General features: G+C 28.9%; 1 protein-coding gene across 1 annotated transcript in view; it reads right to left on the reverse strand.

Moving 5' to 3' along the window:
• The window catches only part of Ctl2 (Choline transporter-like 2), an 81,730-nt gene that overhangs the window by 58,319 nt on the left and 1,078 nt on the right, over positions 1-22,333 (reverse strand). The window contains exon 2 of the mRNA XM_067050166.1: positions 3,583-3,677. Within this exon, the coding sequence (XP_066906267.1) occupies positions 3,583-3,619 (37 nt within the window). The 5' untranslated portion in view covers positions 3,620-3,677. The remainder of the gene's footprint in view (positions 1-3,582; positions 3,678-22,333) is intronic.

Below are 22,333 nucleotides of genomic sequence, written 5' to 3' on the forward strand. Positions count from 1 at the left end.
TATATATATACATGGTAAATGATCAACTATTATTTTCCGGAAACAATACACTTGCAGTATTGAAGGTCATTGGAAGAGGGTGGAAATTTTGTCCATTTAGGTATTTGGAATATGAGATATATACATATTGCTTCCCCAATAATTTTGGCCACATCTTCTTTAGATCAAATTAGCTGAAATTCGATCTTTAAGGTAGTTTTTATGCATAAAAATAGGGAGAAATCGAAATGCTATAAATTTGTTTAAGATTTTTATTTTAGCACCTATTTAATTCATGAAAATTGAGTTAGTGAATCATCTTTTGGGAATCTCAACATTTTTACCCCACCATTTCGTCCGTGGTTGTTCATAGCTCTATAGCAACTCCAAAATGAGTTAAATATATTCATGTGAATTGAATTGGGGATCAAGAAACTGCCTCTTGCAGTTCTCAACTTTTCTTCTTCTCCCCTTTATATATGCGATTTCTAATTTAAAAATTAAATCTTTTTTCAAACAAAAATTAAGTGAAAATAAGATTTTCGTCACGAAGCTCTTTTTCTTACTATTTTACATTATAGTATATTTTTCATCTCATCCTTTCCAATTATATTCTTCATTCCTTCCAATCTCTACAATCCATCTCTATTACCCAATCGTATTCCTAAAGATTTTATCTATTTAACGATATGAAGGAATGAGAATCCCTGAATAATTCGATTCCTGTTTTTATCAACAGACCAACAATGAAATAAGTATTTATTCTTAATAATAATATATATTCTTCTTCTTTTATTGGCACAACAGGCGAATGAAGCTGCCCTTGGCCTGCTCAACAGCCTCTAACCATCTTTCTCTATCTTCTGTAACGGTAACTGAGATTCTCAGTTGTCACAGATCCTGCCCTACAGCATCCCTCCAACGGCCCTTCGGACTACGACGTCGTCGCACACCAACCGGAACGTAAATGTACAATTTATGATCCACTCTTTCCTAGCTCATCCTCATCACAAGGCCAAGACATTTAAGCTTTGGTATCCTGATGTACGAGTAGAGGCTGCATTCCTTGTAGAGCCAAAACAGTTCACCATTTTTCCTTCTTCACCAATTACCATTCTCGCATACGTGCCCCAACATCCTCCTCAGAGTTACTCTTTCAAACGTGTCCAGGTTAATGCTTTTATTGCATAGGGTCCACGTTTCTCTACCGTATGTGACGATTGGCCTTAACAAAGTTTTGTACACCATAAATTTGGTTGTACGGCTAACAAGTTTGGTTTTGATTAGCTTCAAAATGGAGAAATAGCCTCTATTTCCAGCCGCAATTCTGCTTTTAACTCCTTCTTCTTCATACTGGTTCTCATTGACAATAAAGCAAAAAATAGAATTGACAATAGAGTAAGAAAAGCTTCTTACCACTTCGAAAATGTAGGGGCCCATTACAAATCGACTCTCCAGTAGCTTCTTACCCAATAACATAATCTTCGTTTTCTCCCCATTAATATGCAGGCCCATCTTTTTTGCTTCGACATCCATCGCTTCGAAAGACAAGTATTGGAATTATATACTTGGCTTTCGTAGTATATACATATATGGAATTATATATCATATAAGTAAATATATACTGTAGAACGTAAATGTGATAGAACCTACTTAGAGCAGAAAAAAACATACAATGATATTGCATTGCAAAATAATCAATAGGCGATAAGAAAATATCGTTTAAGTATGATTCACACTCAACATGTGTGGAGGACGGAATATCAATTGTTTTAAGATTCCCAGAACGTTTAATCTTTGCCAATTTATTAATTTATATTAACAATCAATTGCTTGCTTAAAGTGTCCATAGATCGCATATTCCACATAAACAATATTTTATCATTAGACATGTTTGTAAATTTAGAAAAAAAAAATCATTTTACTTTTAAATGTTTTTTTTTTATTTAATTTTTCAAATATTCACCCAGAGGTAGCAACGATTCACTTATTTTATAGTCATAGTACCATTGTAAACCGGACACCCATTTAAATGAAATAATTCAAATATCAAAATATCTGTGTTATTCAAACATTTTCATATTACCAAAAGGTTTAGACATTAATTTTATTCCATAGAGATGCTCTATTAAGTGACAGAAAATTTTTTATTGGCGTAGTAAGAGATATCAATTGATGTTTACATTTTTACATCAATCAAATATTTTTCGTTGACAAAGAACTAATAAAAAATCTTGGAAGACCGATATGGCAAAAATGTGAATTATATTGGCCTGCCAAAGATCGAATAGTGGAATATAATATACGCTATATGCAAATATAATAAAAGAATTTACATTGTTTACAAATCATAAAATATTGTAAATTAAGGACAAAATCACCATGTGAGGACTAGAGGACATTATGAACTGTAATAATGTGTTACAATTTTTTTATTATAATACTTAAATGAAATTATTGCTTATTTAAGTGTATATTATATGATTTAATGATAATATTGCTGAAAATACTGGAATAACATTGAATATGACACAAATGATAACATTAAAAAAAACATCAAAGGAGTCCGATATTTCAGTTTCTTAAGTAAAATTTGAAAATTGTAAGATACAACGTCATACCAGCATATGATTTAATTTTAATTCAAATACAGGCCATGTTTACCTGAGATTCCAGTTGGAAGTTAGTGTTGAAAAGCTGCAATTGGTATTAATTTGTTCGTTTGATGTTAACAATATCTCAAATTTGTCAACTACCAAGTTGTAAGTCAGGCTGAGTTGGAGGGAGAACCCCCTCCCCAAATTTTTTAAATAATTTTTCAATTCCTGACCTTTAGCTTTTAAACTGCTCACCCTAGTGAGACCTTTATTCCATAATTAGTCAAAGAACAATTAATCATGCGCAAAATGCCTAACATTATTCATTTGTTCCAGAAATACGGTTGGAATCAACGGTAAAGATTCTAAAAAGCAAGGCCAAGAAATTCAGTGAGTGATTTCAAAACGTCAATACTAGGAAGACCGCAGTTTAAAAATTACAATATTTCGAATAAAAATCTTAAAACAATTATTTGATAACTCAAAAAGCTGAGATATTTTACAATTTAAAAACCTGCTTTAAAATTTAAACGTAGTGGTAAAATATTTTATAAAAATAAATAAAATAATATGTTAAGAAATTGGGGTTTTATATTTATCTAATATTGGGTTTAAATGGAAAAAATTAATTTTGAAGTCAAGAATAACAGGTAAGTTATTATTGAAGTTTCAACATCAGGATGTGCTAAATGATAATTTCAAAACCAAAAAATTATATAGCTGTATAATCTGGTCAAAATTGTTAGGAAATTAAAAATTCTTCTCTACAAAGTATTGTAGCGACGCCCCTGTAATCAAAATGACGTAAACACGTTATTCGAAAATTGTAATTGAACGGGATCCTCAAATAGGGCAACGATGCACTCATTGATGGTTTATGAAAGTTATATTATTATTATTATATTTAAATAACAATTAAAGAGGAATAAACAAATTATTCGCGAAACTATATACTTTTATAGAGATTATTAATTAATGTATATGTATGTAAATATGGACAACTTACCGTAATTAGCCGTGTTGTGGATATCCTGATCAGACATCGTCGACTGCTGTAGAAGACCATCCCCTCCAGATATCACTCGTTATCACTCCTTCCACCTGTAACAAGTCAATATCCTTATCAATCTCTTCAAAATTAGTTATAAAATAGCGGTAATGAGAATTTTATGACATATAAAAAATATAACCACCAAAGAATAAAGGTTGTTTAGTGGAGGATAATGAAAATTTTGTAAATATTTTCTTCATTGTAAACGTGTAAATAAACATAGCTTCTAGAAGATCAGATTAATTGTTAGATATATGTATAAAAAAAAAAAAATTACGGTAAATAACATTTTTTCATTCAGTATTCACTCAAAAGATCTGAACCACTATACAATTCATGGGTTCGGTAATTGGGAAAGAATGTATCTTGACCAACTGCTAGGTCATCCCATTGAATGAAAGGTACATACTTAATAAAGGTTGGGTGTGCCGCACGGAGGTACTAAGAGGTTAATACAAAAACTATATTATGAGGTAAACCAGCGCCATCTTTACACCAAGGGCTCAGAGCGTTCTGCAAGGCCCTCTAAATCCTAATCGATAAATTGAAATGAATTAAGAAGAGGTACAATTGCTTCAGAATTCATTAAGCAGCAAAGAAATAGACTCTGAAGAAGTAATTCATGATTTTACTTATTAAAAATCAAGAATGGTCTTAAATGCTTACTATACATATTTTTGAAATATTCTGAGAAAAAAATTGTTTTTATTACATTTAAAATATGAAATAAAGTAATGATTTTAACTGGTACATACATAGTTTACTTCTATTGCTAATTCAAAGAAGTTGAAAAAATTATACCTCTAATCTGAAGGGGCCCCTTATCTAAAATTACTCGGAACCCCCACTTTGTCTAAGACTTACCAATAACTTACCTATGGGGCCAACGTGTTCATTCAAGTCAAACTCAAATTGTTTGAGCTATAGTTAACAAAATTCATTTGGTAGTTAAGTCCACTTAGTAACTTCTATTTATTCTCCAGCGCACTTAACTCCTGAATTTCTAATGAGATACATTATCACGGAGAACATAATTTTATAACGACTTCAATTACTTATCCAAGCCACCGTCTCCCGAAGACGTAAATCACCAAAATCTGCGAACAATATTTTATGATTTTGGGTGTGCAAACGGTGTAAACAAAAGTAGAGACCAAAATGGTTCGAGAATTTTCTACAAGAATCCTTCATTATAATTCGAGTTTTTTTTAAGTTTGTTCGGTTTTCCGCATATTTTGAGCAAAGGTCTTCAAAAAATATTTTTGAAAAATTAGTTAAGATTTTTGTCAATTTAAGCTTCGGATCAAAAATAATTAAAATTAGATTATAGATGAGCATCCTTCATTGAAAATATCTCTTTTCATTGAAAATTTTACAGTGAATTGGAGAAGAATTGAGGAAGAAATTCATTCACCATGGCACAAACCAACCGAGTTTCATTTTGAAATTCCCAAAACTCTTTGTTGCTGGCGTCAATCGAGCCTTGAAAACCCTATTTAAAGAATTAAATTAAGTTATAATAGGCAATTATTATTAATATATTTAATAGAAAAATTAATCACTGATAGTACAGATGACTAAATTAAAGAGTTCTAATATTACTCTTACATCTTTCATAGAAAATAATAGCAAAATAGCCACGTAACCTAGTTGCAATTATTATTACTTACACTCAAGATGAAATGTTAAGTACAATGAGCCACAAACGACCTTCTGATACACAATTTAGAACTTATTAAAATTTGACCTTCTCCTGATCGAAATGATGTTCTTAAAATGTGCCAGTCCTTGAAATTACCGTAGGGCCGGGTCCATTCAATATTTATCGCAAGGAAGGGCAGGTCCTAGCCTTCGCGGCTGCACGCCATTCCGTCCAGGGCCCTATGGTAAATTATTAACATAGTAAGGGAATTTAATAATTAATGAACCGCGACGTTTAAACTAAAATAATATTTATAAGCGCGTGCAAAAGTAATAACTTGAATAATAATATGAAATTACATGTAAGTTTAAAAGTTAAGAGGAGGAAAATGGATAATTTACCAATAAAAAACAACATTGTTGTTCTGGAGACTAATAGAAAGGTGACTTAAAATTTGATTCTAATTTAGTTAAAGAAATAATAAATTTTAATTGATAATTGAAATATTTTAAATTTACCTCTCAATTTATATATTTTGACATCAATATAAGTTTTAAAAAATCGTTTTTAAAATATGAAATTATATATTGTTATATATAAACGACCCAAAAAAAAATTGAGAATAGGTAAAATTTTGAATAAAAAAAAATTACATCTGCACCACCACAACCCATGAAGAGGTGGTGTAATAACTGTAAATAATTTATTTTAGCAAATATCACGAAAACTACTACTCCTACAAAAGTAAAGGTCATAAACTACTTTATTATTATTTATTAAGATATAAATAAATATATTTAATTTGGTTATTGAGATCTAGATTTGTCAAAATAAATTCACTAACTACTGATCTTTCAGTAGGTTCCATACAACATTTTTATGAAATGTTGGTTTTTCAAAAGCTGTATCTCGAGAACTATTGAACGTAAATACCTCTATTAGAGCTTACATTTTAGCACATTTACTCTACTTTAAATGATGCTTTCTTAGATTTTCTATTGTTGTGGATAGTTGTAAAGAAGAGCTCCGAATAAAAAATTAATTATTTTTAACGTTTTGATACAGCCGCCATTTTTTATTTCCCCTACCTATACTTGGCAGATTCATTGCGAATAGTAATTATACATAGTTTTCATTAAAGTAATAAAAAATTGGGCTGAGATAACTGCCTTTTTTTCGGCTCTTGTACTATTAAGAGGATGATTTTAAGTAGAACAAATTGAAAGGACAGAATGCTTCTTAGTTTATTATAAGGTGAATGAAGGACATTTGAAATATTTTAATATAAAAGAATTTTTAAAAAAAATAACTAGAATTTTTAAAAAATAAGTAAATAGATAATAAATTGAAGTTAACTAATAGTGGTTAATTAACAAATATGTCTTGATAAATATTATTCTTAAATCTATCTCCCAATAATATAAAATTTAATATCAATATTACAATTGTATGACGATACAATTTTAATTGTTTTGTTTTTTTAGTGTTTATGAAAGCTAAAAAGATAAAAAATACAATGAGTATTGTAAGCAGTTATTTAATTAATAAAATGCAAATAAAGTAAGCGAAACAATAAAGAAAATTTTAAAATATACTAAATAAAACCTACAATGGCCTTGGAAAAATAAAACATTTTCAAATTCTCCCATAAACAAGAGTTCAATGAAACAATAAGTAACATTTATGATTTAAATTAATTATAATTTATTACGACGAGAAGAACAAAACTAGTTTTCAACTATTGATTGGACAGCAAACGTTTTGACCCACAATGTACTTCTTCGTCAGAGCTGTTGAGCTGTTGTGATGGAGACGTAAACAATGAAACCAAGGGACTTTGAAAATGAGTCATTTTCACACATTTTTCATACATAATATTTAGTTATAATTTTAATCAATTTTTTAAATGATTAATTTTAATTATTAAGCGGTGAAAGGTTCGGCAGATGACAAAATATTTTTTTAGTTTTCTTTCGTTCGTAATAATAATATATAGTAATTAATATTAAATAATAAAGGTTTACAATAATTTATGAAATAGCTTGAAAAGTAGTTTTTTTGTAGTACTTACCAATAAATTTAAAATAAATGTTGAAACAGGGCTCTTATTGTTTATCCAATAATCCGAAATTTAACAATCCGCTTTAATAAAACTGATGAATATTAAAATCTAGAAAACTTTCTAGAAAAAGAAATCTTTGAAAGAAAAAATATTTTAGAAATATCACATATATTATAGAATATTATGGAATTAACTTATCAAGTGTAATTGATGTTTTTGAAAATAATATAAATAGGTATAAAAAATATTATATTTTTAGAAGTATTAAAGTGTAATAAACCACATTATATATAGATTTTTAAATATAATAGATTAAATACAGGAAATTATATCAGAAAAGTAATCACAAATAGCATTTAATTAGGTAATCACAACTGTAACACTTTTTTAAATTCTTTATTTAATTTGACTTTAATTATTACGTCGTATATGTGCAAGGTAAGGAATTTAAATTAATCAGTATTTAAATTATATTTTAATAATTAGAAATTTTAGACAATCGCACACACAACCACTGTAAATCTACCACATCCGTTGTTGTACCACAGATTGTTGAAGGAACTATTGAACAGCCCTAAGAGAAGCCTTCATCTTGACAAAAGACTACTAAAAATTATCCAACATATCTGCATTCAACAAATCAAGTTGAAATGATGAAAATACAAGTATACCATATCGAAACTCAAAGTGTGATATCCCGTAAGTCCCGAAAAAATAATCAACACCATTATTATACTATATGTCTAGGAAGGAAAAACTTTATTAAAATACAAAGTTGTGCTGACTAACACCATTGGGTTGCTAATAAAAAAAATCACAAAGCATACTTCTTTTAGTCCAATCAGACACTATTTTTAATCTTACGATAAATAAGCCTAGACAAGAATATAATAATAAAGCAATAATTATAAACATTAGCAATATATAACATTAAAACATGATTTTTTTCCCCTTTTTTTCCTACTGTTTCTTTTTTTTTTTTTGCCCTCCTTTTATATCCTTTTCCCTTTCTCTCTTTTTTTCTATTCCTTCGTTTTTTCCCTTTTCATATTTTGGCTTCAACCCAATGTGTCTTTAATAGAATAATGGATAAAATAGTGATAGAGATATGAGAAAATATATGAAAGATATTTAAGTAACAAATTTAAATTTACAAAAAACAATCAACAAACTATGTTAAAATTAATATAGAATAAATATTAAGATTATACAAAAATAATAAAGTAGCAAATAATAAAACAAAATCAACATCGAAAAATTTTATGAACAAGTATCAATCACCGTATTGAAGGACAACATGATCATTTTTTTCTGACTTCAATAATCTCTTTGACGTCTCTCTAGAATCATTAGATGAACTCCATCTTTTTAAATGGTATACAGATGTTTCCAGACTCTATGAGCAAACTGTGCTTAAATAAATTTTTTTTTTTTTCAAACAAATATATCGACGAAATCTGACTACTACGTGTAATATCTCGAGAGTGACGAAAGTAAGTTGTCACTTAAGGAAATGATCTTACTTTAATCGGATTGATACTATTTGTTCATATTTAAGAACAAATACATTAAAAAATTGAATTTTTACATGAATGTTGCAAGAAACATCTATATTTCGAAAAATTCTCAACTGCTAAGGCACTAATTCGGAGGAAAGTTATTAATTATATCAATTTAGCTAAAAATATTTTCCCTTAAACACCTATACTTCGAAAACTGCTGGTCCAATATGAACCTAAGTTGAATAAAATACATTTTTTTTATTTTTAGTTAAAGAATATTTACTGAGTATTTTATATCGAACTAGTGCAGTTACACATCCAGATTTTAATAAAAAATATAAATTCAATTTTTTAATGTTTCTCCATAAATATTACAAGTTATTTATATCTGACAGTCAAGCTTGGACCGTAGTTGAATTTAGTCGACATTTTTTTCCTAAAAAATTTTGACTATCACGACTAATGGGGTAATATGACACTGAACTTTTAGGACTTTCAAAATAGCTAGATTGCTAAAAAAATCCTTTAATTTTCTAGGAATGTTCGGGGAATAAATATTTATTATTCCAAAGTAACATAATTATTTAATTGATGAAAATGACATCTGTAAATACTCTGAAAATATTTATGATTTTAAACGATCAAGATTGCTATTAATCTTAAATATAATTATGCATAATTATTTTTATTGTCGTTATTGATTGCTGTATAGATTATCTTAGGGCTATAACAACCCAGTGTAGATACTGACACATGCTAAGATATAAATACCTTTGTATGACTTTGTATGGTACAGTGAGGTGATTTGAATTTTATTTTTTACATATTTATAGTTTTAAACTGTGAGAAACATTAGAATGAGCAGGTTATGAGCAGTCAGATAAAAAACCTATCCAATAAAAAGAAAAAATAATTTTAAAAAGGCAATAAAGTAAATACATATAAATTATGAATAATAAACTTAGTTGAAAAATAAAATTTATACAATAAACAAGTTTTGTACAAATCAGGATACGTTTTGGGGGTTTATCCTTTTAGTGATATTTTCTCAGAGTCTCCTATAGTTTGTATGAACGGGTTGTATTGCATTCGTTAGGTATATGCTAGAAGTATGCAAAATATTTGTCAAATTCAAAGCTCATGTAATTAACCGACTGAGACATGAGCCAGGGATTGTACAACAATATTTTGAATTGTAGACGGTCAACTTTTAGTGAATATGATAGCTTGTGTTTTAGGTTTGTTAAAATTAATAGATTATAAATAAATAATTATTAAACATTACAATTAGTTAATATGATGTTTTAAAGGAAACATTACTGGATTACTTATTTATTATTTATTAAGGAGTACTCTGGGAAAAATATTGTGGTTAAACTTGAATAAGGACTAGGAAAATAGATCATTACGGGAAAATAGTAGAATTGAGAAGAAAGAAAGAAGGACAAAGGATCTTCTTCAAGAAGATAACGGTACGCTCCTCGAGTTGGTCACTGGACGGTGGAGAGTTCGACTGTATTCCGTTCGGCCAACAGTGGAAACATTTGCAATTCAGATCCTAAGGCATATAATTATAAAGGTATTTATTATACCACATTATTTTAAAACAGTTGAAATGTTAAACAGACCACTTTAATCTCTAGATCATTTTTGGATCTGATTTCATACGCTTGGGAGAGGTATAAAGTCTGTTCCAACAACCACTTCTGTCTAGAACTGTACGAAACATGCGCAGTTGAGGTGTTTGGAACAGACCTTAATACTTAATTAATTAATTCACTTATATTAGGTGATCACTGAACAGTCAGTGTGAACGACGTTATAACCAAAGATAGACGTTTAGATTGATAATGGTAATACTAAAATAAAAATGAATTACCGAAACAATTTTGAAAACTGATCATTCAAAATTTGAAGTGAAGGGATTACTGAATAGGAGAGGACGTTAATCATAGATTAAAATTTATTCTTGCAGGCAAATGTCAAAATAATGACCAAAAAAAGCTATGCATCTGTTAAAAATCGAAAGAGAAATTTCGAAGAATTCGCACAGTTCGATATCTTAAATACAAGTAAGCGACAGACCTACTGATAGTGTAGGCGTATTCGTGATTGAATATTTTGATTTTTAGTGACGCCCAGCCCAATCAATACCAGGTAAATAATCGGGGTAATTATATAAAGCGTTAAATTGGAACTAGAAATAAATAATATATAGGATATTTATTTATTTAAATTTTAATCAAATTTTATAGAAGGAAAATAGTCCTCGTGGCGGTTTAGAAAGGTACAAAAATAACCGACGTTTTGCCCTACTTTTCAGAGCGTCATCAGGGTTAAAGAAGAACAAGCTACAAACATTGTAAAGTATAATAACACTATAAGAATATACATAGAAATTTGTAAAAACAATTATGTAAAAAAAGGAAACGTAGTAAATAAAAAAATAAATATATTGTACATAAACGAGCGGTAGCATTGCAAATGTTATTACTGGAGTAATGAATAGTGAAAGTTCTTATTTAGAAGTAATAACAATTTGTTATTTAGAAGTAATAACAGATATTGTACAATTAAAAGAAATAAAGAGTGAGGAAGAAAGTATGGTGTACTATACTTTATTTTATTCGTTTTTCTTTTGTCAAAAAAGAAGTCTAATAAAATTTTTAAAAAAAGGAAGTAATGGTCATTAATCTCAAGTTTAATCGGTACAATAAATAAAATCTCTTAAGACGAAAATAATTAATTACCTTGATTGCTCTCCTGAACTATATTAACAAGATGGCATTTCTCTGACCATTTCCGAAACTGCCTGCACGCCCTATAATGATGACCGCCAGCTATAGTCTTCAAAGGTTAAAGAGGGGAAATTTTCACGACAAAGGAATACCAAATACAACGAAAGGTAAAGAGGACAAACGGGAAAAATTATGGCCACTGACAAGGAAGGAAACGTTCAAACAAAATAGGAACAATAGATACTTAGAGATATCGAGGAGTCGTGATAGTGGATAAGAAATCAGCCTTAACACCTAGTAATAAACTTTATCAACTAGCTCCCAGTAAATCCTATTCTATTATTAGATAGCAACATCAAAAGATAAAAAAGGATATAGTATAATCGTCGATACCGGCGGAAGTTATTGAGTTAAGAAGAGATAAGAAACAATTAATGGGATGAATATATAGATTAAACGACTAAACTAGAGATAAGTGAGACTTGAAATGTAATTAGTAACTAGCCAAGGTAATACCACTTCAATTTTTAATTAAAACAGAAAGCTTCTTCATCGAATGGCGATTTTCATCCAGAACCATCTATCTACTGAAGCTGACGTCACTAATTCCATATAAAAAAAAGTCTAGGTGGGCAAAAATTCCAATGACTAACAAATTAAAAAATATTAAAGTAGTATTTTTTATTGAACTAGTGGGTACAGCAAGAGGAAGCGGAGAGAAGTACTGGTTGTGATCAGGATAAGGAATGGTCATATCAACTCTTATAACTTTATTTAATTACAAAAGAGGACCAACCAAAATATTAGTCCCGATTAGCTATTGGACATGTAATAAAGGAATGTAGATTACTACATCAAGCTTTTGTAAACAATACAATACCACGTTGTAGAGATAGTTGAACTAAAAGACTCAAGGTACTTAATTGATAATATCATGGAACTATTGAAATTACATCAATTATACCCCAAAATATTAGCATAAGGTATATCATCGTATGAAAAAAAAATTCTATTACAAAAGACTGATCTACATGACAATAATAAGACCTATCTGGACATACGGAGTTGAACTTTGGTGCTCCACTAAACCTTCAAATCCCTCTCGTATCCAATTCTGACAATCCAAAAGCCTTCGTAAGATCCTTAGTATCCTATGCTATAATGATATGATGATAATCCTATTATCATTAACATATAGCATTAAACACAAATAAAATCATCCATAAAGACCTTAATGTTCCCTAAGTAACCGATCTAGACCGAACCAGATATCAATCCTTCCATTATAAACTCCCTAACCACTCAAACCCATTAGTTTCTAACCTTGCTTCCTCTTTAATTCCAGACAATCCTCCGAGGCGTCTGAAAAGAAGATGGCCTCGAGACCTTATATTTAAACATGTTTTTAGAGCGCTACCAATGGGTACATGATTGTACCATACCATTGAGATATTATTTTAAATATACTTGATGTATTTCATGTCCAGTTGTTAATATCAATAAATAAATTTTTAAAAATATTTTATGTGCAGTAAAAACTGAAAAACGTGCAGTAAAAAACCCAAAATGTGAATAAAACACCCAAATTCTGCAATGATCACCTTCATTGTGTGATTTATAATATTAATACGTAGTAAGCTTACCTAACCTTGTTTGAATCAAATTAAACACTCTAAATGTTACCCACATTTATGCAAACATACATAAAAAACTACTCTGATTAAAAACCTAATATCCTGTACATAATTGAAGAGCTATGAGGAAAACAATGGTATTCAGTGATATATATTATATTCTTACTATGAAGTTTAGAATTCAATTTTCAATTTCTTAAAACTACCTCAATTTTATGTTTTATAAAAATGTGCAGGGACCTACGTAGAAAGCAGTATTTCAAAATATTCTTTCAAGCAAAATTATCTTTTCAATTTTCCCTGATGTTTCCTATGGCATGTTCTACCGCTTAGTTTTTCAATTGTGTATTACCATACGAATATTGCAATAAACAAAAATCAAACGACTAATACGTCAATGTAGAGAAACTTTAAAAAGTTGGTTAATAATATATTCCTATGTTTACTTTTGAGTTGAAAAATGACTACTACGTGGAAGAATGTAAAATTAAAGGTGGAGCTAAAACAATAACAAGCTTATTCCTGAGAGACTTTTTCATAGTTACATGAAGTCACCAGTTAATACCATTCTAAGAACTTTTGTCACTTGTTCTTTTTTTTTTTTTTGTTTAATTGATTTCGACTCTTCATAATAAACAATTCAAAAATAATAAAATGAAATTTAAATAAATAAATATTGGCTTGCATAATATCAAAATCTTAGTATAAATAAATGAAATTTAGTTAAATCATTAAATAAAAGTAAAAAAAAAAAAGTAAAACATGCAATTTCGTTCAATATACAATAGTGTTAATTAAATGTCTTTTCTAATTCGAATATCTGTTGAGGTGTAGCGGAATTCAGAGACAGGGAACAAAACATGCAATTGCACAGAAATCCGGTCCCTAGTTATGAACATTGTTCTTAAAATAAATAAGGATTTTATTTTAAAAAATCATGAAATTCTGATGAAAGGTATACACAAAAAATATTATTATGATAAACATTGATAAATTAAAAATATAATGTAAAACTTGTATTGGGAAAATTGGTTATAATTAAGTATTAGGGGCAACTGTACGCAACGAAAATTTGTGAATGAGTTCTTCCTAAAATTAATGAGCAATACCGGGCTGACGCAAGAAATCGTTGACAAACAAATTAGTCAGAATTCTGGTTAGAAGCCAGAAATAATGTGGAATGAAGGCTGTCTGTGACAAGAATTAGTAATTACGTCTGAAAACAGTTCATAGTTCCGGATCCCCCAGAAATTGCATATTGTTTAACATCTTTTTCATCAACGATTTTCATTTTTAAAAGTGAGAATTCGAGCTCTAGAAAAATGCTTTATCGATGTAAGATATAACAAATTTTATTAAAAATTAAGATAAAGACATAAAAAATGCAGGAACATAATGTAACTTGCATTAGCACTGAATATTCTGTAATCAAATTATGCCAATTGAGTGGTTTAAAAATATCATGATGATTCATTTAAAGAAAAGTTGAAGCCTCTATAATAATTGGCGAAAAATGGATAAAAGAGTATCATAAACCAATTTGATGTTGATTTTTTATATACAGTTATTGATATTTATATAGCAACTTGTATTATTTCTAAAATAATATTTTTCGGGGGAAATTGATATGGTATCAATTCGCACAATTCCTGAAAATAGCACCTGAACTGAATAAACGGTTAATCAATTATGTCCGAAAAGAAATATGTTGACACATCTTAATAAACGTACACAGAATCCACTACGTTATTTTATATCTAAAATGTAAAATTTTCGATTCTGATGACAAAAAATATTTTCTATTTCCTGACCTCAACAAAGAAGAACCAATATTAACAAATCATTTTATGAAAATGGGTTAAGATACAAATAAAAAGTAAATCCTTGGCTAAACTGATTACAAATTAATTACTGGGAACGAAAATTCGTATGTTAATAAGTTAAACTCTCTTGGAGTGATGTATGTACATGCCACCTCGATCTGGAATCATTTTTAGACTGATTTCATCATTCTCATGTAATAGTCACGTCTAAATTGGCATCGGTAAGATAGTTATTAACTGGTCTTTAAGATTGTTAACTCTTTCTTTCGGATTCATAGCATAGTAATATATAAGAATATCTATTTAATAATAAATTCTATTACAAATTAAAGCTCCCAATCCAAATGGCGAAGTAAATAATTACAAATGAGTAAACTGGACAGAGCTAAGTATTAACAAGTTTGCGATGTTAATAATAAATCTTAATAGATCGAAGTAATCTAAAGAATTTGAAGAAGACTGTCTCATCGGCCGAATTTGTAACCCACAAATCAATAAATTTTCATGATAGAGATTGAATGATGTCAATTAATTCGATAAGAAGGCGAAATTGATTCACTGATAAAAGCTTTATCAAGAGTGCAGAGTAAATAATCATTACTTTAAACTACAAAAATATGTAAGGTACGTTCAGCATTCCATGTAGCAACAACAAATACATTTAACATTAGTCGATTCAATGATATATCGATGGTTAAATTCCCAGATGATGAGCTCCAGACCAAAATACACTTTGTCTATTCTTATACATACCTATATAATATTATACTTCATGTTTTACTGTTATCAATACTGTCTAATTTCATGGTCATCATTCAACTATTTTATATTAGTTAATTCCAAATTTGTTAGTATACTATTTCTTTCAATTTTATGTTTTTCAAAATGATGGTTGTAATCTCTTTTTGTTTCAGAGCCCTAATGAAGACCTGAAACTAAGGTCAAAACGTCGACATGAATAAATCATTTATTGCTTATTTATATTTTTTTTGCTGTCCGCACCCTCCCCTCCCCCCGACCATCTTCTCCAATTCCTAATTTTGTCAATCGAAAAATTTTTATACAGAAAAAAAGTGGATCAAAATTCATTTTGCAGTGAACTACAAACTTAAAAACTCTTTAAATCAGTTGGAAGAAAGGAATAAAATCCAAAAAAAATTTTACATTTTAACATCATAAATTATTTACCCATAAATAATTTACTTCATTACAAAATAAATTTTGTCAGAAAATTGACATAATCAGTTTCGATCTGAAGCTTATAAAGTTATAAAGAAAATTATAAAGTAAAATGCCTAGTTCAGTTCTAAAAAATTATTTTTAAAATGGATAAAAGTAATACACAATAAAAATAATATAGAAAAAACCTAAAAATTTATAACTAATATATTGCAGGATGCGGTCGAATCTTATATAATTCTTTACCGAAGAATGTTATAATATCACTTATTAATCCTGTAAATATTTATACTTTTAGTAAGTATTAATTTTTTTTATGTTATTAATATCAGAAGTTTATTTTTTCCTGTTTAAAGACTTAAAATTTACTTATGATTTCTTAATTTTCTGTTATGTATTAATTATTTTGTTCTTTTATCTGTTACTCTTATATACTTATATATATATATTATCTTTGCATTTTAATTCTAAAGGGAAGTGTCTCAGAATAAAAAAAATATGTTATCCAGTGCACTTAAATGTGTAAAGTCAAGCATGGATAAGATTGAATTACGTATATTAAAAAAAAACAAATAGGAAAAAACTGTATCTAGTTATTAGGTGTAAGCCTACAACAATAAAAACCATAATTTAAATATTAAGAATGCGCTAATCTAAGAATAATGAAAAACATTTATTTTATTTTTTTAATCAAAATAAAAACATTAATATTGTAAGAAAATGATCCGAATAGCATTTCCTCAGCCTTGAAGCAGACTTGCTTAGTGGAGCGAAACGTTGGTTACTAATTAAAAGTTGTTTCTTCTATTTTTGTACTATTTGTCACCAAGACCGGGACGAAATAATAGAGCCTAACGACAAATTGGGCTATACTGTCAGATCAAATATTTTTTTTTATCTACATATATTTTTTCAAGAACCCTTTTGACAGAATATGTAACTGTAAACAACAGGACGACACTAATCTATGTCATGATGGGGGACACTTGGTCAGGCCCTAGAAAATTTTCCAAATACACAAAATTTCAGCTAAAATATACTCAACCTATAATAGTCTACCATTTTTTTTTTTTTTTTTTTTTATCCCCCTCCCTTGCCATCTCTGGCATACGGGGTGCGGGAGCATTGGGGTATGGCTCTGGGGTTTGCATATGCCACTGCTCCCAAGGATCACCATTTTTTTTTTTACTCTTTTATTAATTATTCAATTAATTTTTTTTTTTTTTACGCTAGGTTTAGCGCCTTACTGATGGAACTGCACCTTGTCCACTGAATCCGTCTGGGTGCCTCCTGCAGTTACCAGGCTCCTGGTCTCAGTCTGGGTCAGCTTCCTCATCTTCTGGTGGCTCGCCGATGTTTGGTCCAAGCCCTTCCCATCGTGAAATGAGTGGGGCCCACCACCTCCTTCCACCCGTAAATGAACTCCTTGAAGAAGGGATAATTCTCTTCTACTATCAAACAGGGAAGGTCCGATTCGACGGGGGGTCTACCATAGACTTCAATTATATGAACCCTCAAATACCATCTTAAGTTTGTGGTGGTTAAGATCCTATTTTTCTTCTATTCAATGTATATAATTTTAATTGTCATTTGATTTTTCTTATTTTCTGTTTTGCATTTTTTTTTTTTTCGTTTTGTTTTTAGTATATATATATTTTTTCCCCTTTAATATCAATACTCGGATCAAAATTTAATAAATCGTTTAGGCAAGTAATATGGCTATTTATACACGAAACTGTAATATGTAAAATACACGACTATCCTATAGGGAAAAGAGTAAAAAAACTTATTGAATCCCGCGAATTTAGCCAGCACACTCTTCCAGTTTACTTTATGTAATTATAAATTTTTCAAAATAATGAAATTTATAAACAAAATATATTGGAATAGAGGTTACAAAAAATAAATAAATCTACATGATTTAACAATGATAAAAAAAAAAAAATGAAGTAATAAGGTTAAGAAAAGAACCATAAAACAGCAATTTGCATCATCATTTCATCCAAGAAATATCCTTGATTCCAGAACCTCCAGTCCAATGGTTTTCCCAGCGAGATGAAGGTGAGGATGTGGAATTAAACCGATCGACTGCTGGTGTTTTTTGCTCCGTGCTCTAACTTGCTAGACTAGAGAAGACGGGTGTGGGAACCGGAGGCGGCCACAAAGGACCAACGACAAAGAGTCGAGGCACAGCTCCCACGCCCGTCATTATAGCAACAGTCATAGATAGCTAATATCTATAGCTAATAGCTACTTCTACTCTAATAAGAAACTGATCCACGTCTTCCTTCTGCGTCGGTGTGCTCAGTGTACCATGGCAACAGCAGATCTCGAAGGGGATCCAACAGTTGAAAAAAATATTCTTTGCATAAACAATGTGGGGAGTTTAAATAGCGGGGGGGGGGAGGCAACGTTTTACCCTAAATGACAATGCTTCACCAAAAAAAAAAAATGTTATTAACTAGGGTAGAACTATAAGATAATATAAAAATGTATTGTAAACTATGGTAGGACTGTTAAATGATGAAAAAAATATTGTAAAATTTATACAAAAACTAACATTTTTATTTTGCAAAAGTGTCTTATAAATATAACAATATATTTATATTGTTATAAATATAACAATCTTATCATTTCATCAAGGCTTAAAAAATAATAAAATACCTCGTTGAAGAGAATTGGCTCTAAAAGACTTAGCAGATTCCATAGATAAAATCACATAAGTTCTCAAAGAAACCCAACTGTATTCTAAAATATAAATCACCTATCGATTAAATAAAATAATATCGATAATATAATATTATATTATATTTAATATTATATAATTATAAAATAATATCGATTAATCATTATCGACTAGTATAATTCCTAAAAGAAAACAGCCTACATTAGAAATATTCATCAATCAAATGTCAAAGTCAAGAAGGTAAATAAAGTAAAAAGGGCCTAATAACCAAGTCGATCGCCCAGAATAAATCTGTATTCTAATCTAATCTAAATATAACAATTTTGCTAATAAAAATTTAGGTTATGCTCTTGATCATTTATTGAATACTAAATTGTTAAAGAAATGATTCATAAATTTGGAAAAATAATTATTTTTTTGATTTGGAGTAGTTTATATCGCTAATGACACGAGTATGTACTAAACCTTTTACGATTTTACTTGACTCCTCTGGGATTTTGTTTTCGACCGTGAGCATATTTATCTTCTTAAACTCCCAGTTAAAATATTTCCTCAACGTCGCATTCGGTGAATAAAAGTCTAATCATAAAAATTATATCCATTCATGCTTGTAGTCCCATAAATGTACATATTTTCAAAATATTTTTATGGTTCAATAAAAACAAATCTAATTTTCTACACACAGGTAAATTAAAATTTTGTTAAGATGGTTTTATTTGAAAAAGAGATCCTGAAATCATAACAGTATTAAAATAAATAATAAAATTTTCATTCACTTCAGGATGATACTTATCTAGAACGTTTTCGTTTTTATTTTTATTATATCCCCATCCTCTCTGACAATATACAAAAATCATTATAACTTACCATTACCAACTTACGTTTAGGGCTAAAATCCTATAATAAACTTTCTCCCCTTTTTTAGCAACTTAAAAGCCTTCCATACCGCTCTAATATAGTTTAACATATCACTTGTTCCACCTCTAACCTTTATAGATCGCTACCCGAACTATCTTCCTACAATCTACATCATAGGTCAACTATCGTTTAACTAAAAATTTTAATGAATTAATGAAAAGAAAAAAGGAAATAAGTAAAAGGCAAATCTTCTTTTGTAGAGGAAGGTTTGCTTTCCAGTTATGCCGTAATGTTGAGTAAGCAAGGCACCAACGAACAATAAAAAGTTTTGAAATACATTGCAATCAAAGGAACTGTTCAAGGGAAGATGTGAAAACCAGCACTAATGTTAAAAAAAAAAAACTATGCATTACTCAAATAGAGGTGTTATCCACACCCACAATATTTTATATAATTATTTATGTTATTCTTTGAAATAGTAATTAAAATTAAACAAATAAACATACTGATAAATTCTTCCGAAAACGTTCTAGATAAGCATCATCATAAAAATAGATATGCACACGGTTGAAAACAATAAAAGAAAAAATCACAGAGAAGTCAAGTAGAACCTTTACTATGTACTATTGCCATTAACAATATAAAACTCCAAAATAAATTACTTCTTTTTTTTTCTTTATACATATTTTTATTTGTAATTATGAATTTCACTTTTCAGTAAGATTTCATTTATATAATATTTTATATTAATTATATAAATATAAATGTTGAAATATTTTCATGTTAAGCTTTGTCAATAACTTAAAATATTTCATAAATTATGTAATAATAGGTCATCTAGAGAGAAATTAATCAGAGAAAAAAAAAACAGTAGAATTTAACAAAAACATTATTAAAAGATTGTCTCAACCAACTGTACAAATATTTTAAAGTTAAATAATAGATACAAGTACAATGTATATGCATATGTTGTTTTTCATTATTACAAATGTTTTTAAATTAATGTCTATCGTTTTCCTTCTAATATTCTAAATCGTTATCTTTCTTTAAATTGTTTATCTTATTTATTTATTCTATATGATTGTTTTCATCCCCTTTTTTTTTTGTTTTCACTTATATCCATATATATTATAATATTATACATTTATGTATATCTTTTATTCGATTGATCACTCTAAATATAAATTTTCCTTTACACTGCTCACTATGCCACAGCCTCCCAACAATACGATTTCTGTTTCTACTTTCTACATTTGCTCAGTCAGGTTCAAGTTAGCATCTTATATTATTCTTTTATTTATCAATTTACCTGTATTTTTCAGTCCCCTTGAATAACAACCTTCAACCCCTTGAACACCATATTTACACCTTATTTATATCCTCAATATTCATTTCTTCTTTTAATTTTACCATATTTGTCATTTATCTTCTAATAATAATTTTTTCACTAATTATTATTCCGATGGTAAATTTTCAATTCTATCATTAATTATTGAACTTGTTATCAATAATTATTCTAATCATTAATATTTATATTCTTTTACTTCCTTCCCTTTTTTGTTGTATCTTGTTTTCATTTAGCTCTGATGAAGCAGGGCTTTATTATTATTTATTGGTTACTAATAAATAGATTTTTCCTTTTTGGATCAACAATCGGATTGTCATCCTCAAATATATATTTATCCTATAGTAATCTTAATGATTGGTTGATCTTAATCCTGGTATTAATTATTTAGGGTTAGAGAGACTGTAATGAAATTTTATTAACAGGGGATAAACACAATTTCAAACTTATTACATTTTTTTTTATAAAATTATATCAACCCAACAACCTAGGAGAAAACCAGTAAGACACTAGCAATTTCACGCAATGGAACTCAATAATTGACAACTACGCCCTCGGTTGCCCTGACGGACTCAAGAGCATGGTCTATGTCATTTTCATTCATTTTGATTTTCCTTTTCGGACAAGATTATAGTAATAGTCCACCTGGAAATAACGTAGGGCAATCACCAGAAAGAAAATAATAGAATTATGGGCCGCTTTCAACTCCATTATCATCCTTATACCATATAAGTGTAAGGGATGTAAGTAAATAAAATGTATTTCGAAGTGAATCCTATTCATAAAAACTCTGTTTATAATACCATATTATATAGGCATAATATTAAATATTATAACTGTATTTAAAGATTTCGTTTGAAGGCACTGATCTGCAGAACTACTGGAACTCTCCGATTGGAAAAACTTCTTCTGTGTTAGATATATTGTTTTTTTTTAAAGAAACGTTTTAGGCTATACATATGAATGGAGCAATAAGGGTATAATGTAAAGATTCTGTAGGTGCGTGACCGTAATCTTACCATTATAATTCCAATGAATCATACATTTTTAAAGGCGGTTCTTCTATAGCTTTTGAAGTCTAATAAGGCTGGGTTTTCAAAATGACTCATTTTAAGCGATTTAAAAAAGAAAATTATTAAAAAAAACAAAACAAATATTGTATATCGAATAACTTGAAAAACATCTGAAACAATATTAATTGTAATTTAAAAGATAATTAAATTCTCTTATATGCATA

The sequence above is a fragment of the Halyomorpha halys genome, unplaced genomic scaffold (genome assembly GCF_000696795.3).
Source record: "Halyomorpha halys isolate HHAL.00 unplaced genomic scaffold, Hhal_1.1 Scaffold1441.1, whole genome shotgun sequence".
Classification (NCBI taxonomy): Eukaryota; Metazoa; Arthropoda; class Insecta; order Hemiptera; family Pentatomidae; genus Halyomorpha; species Halyomorpha halys.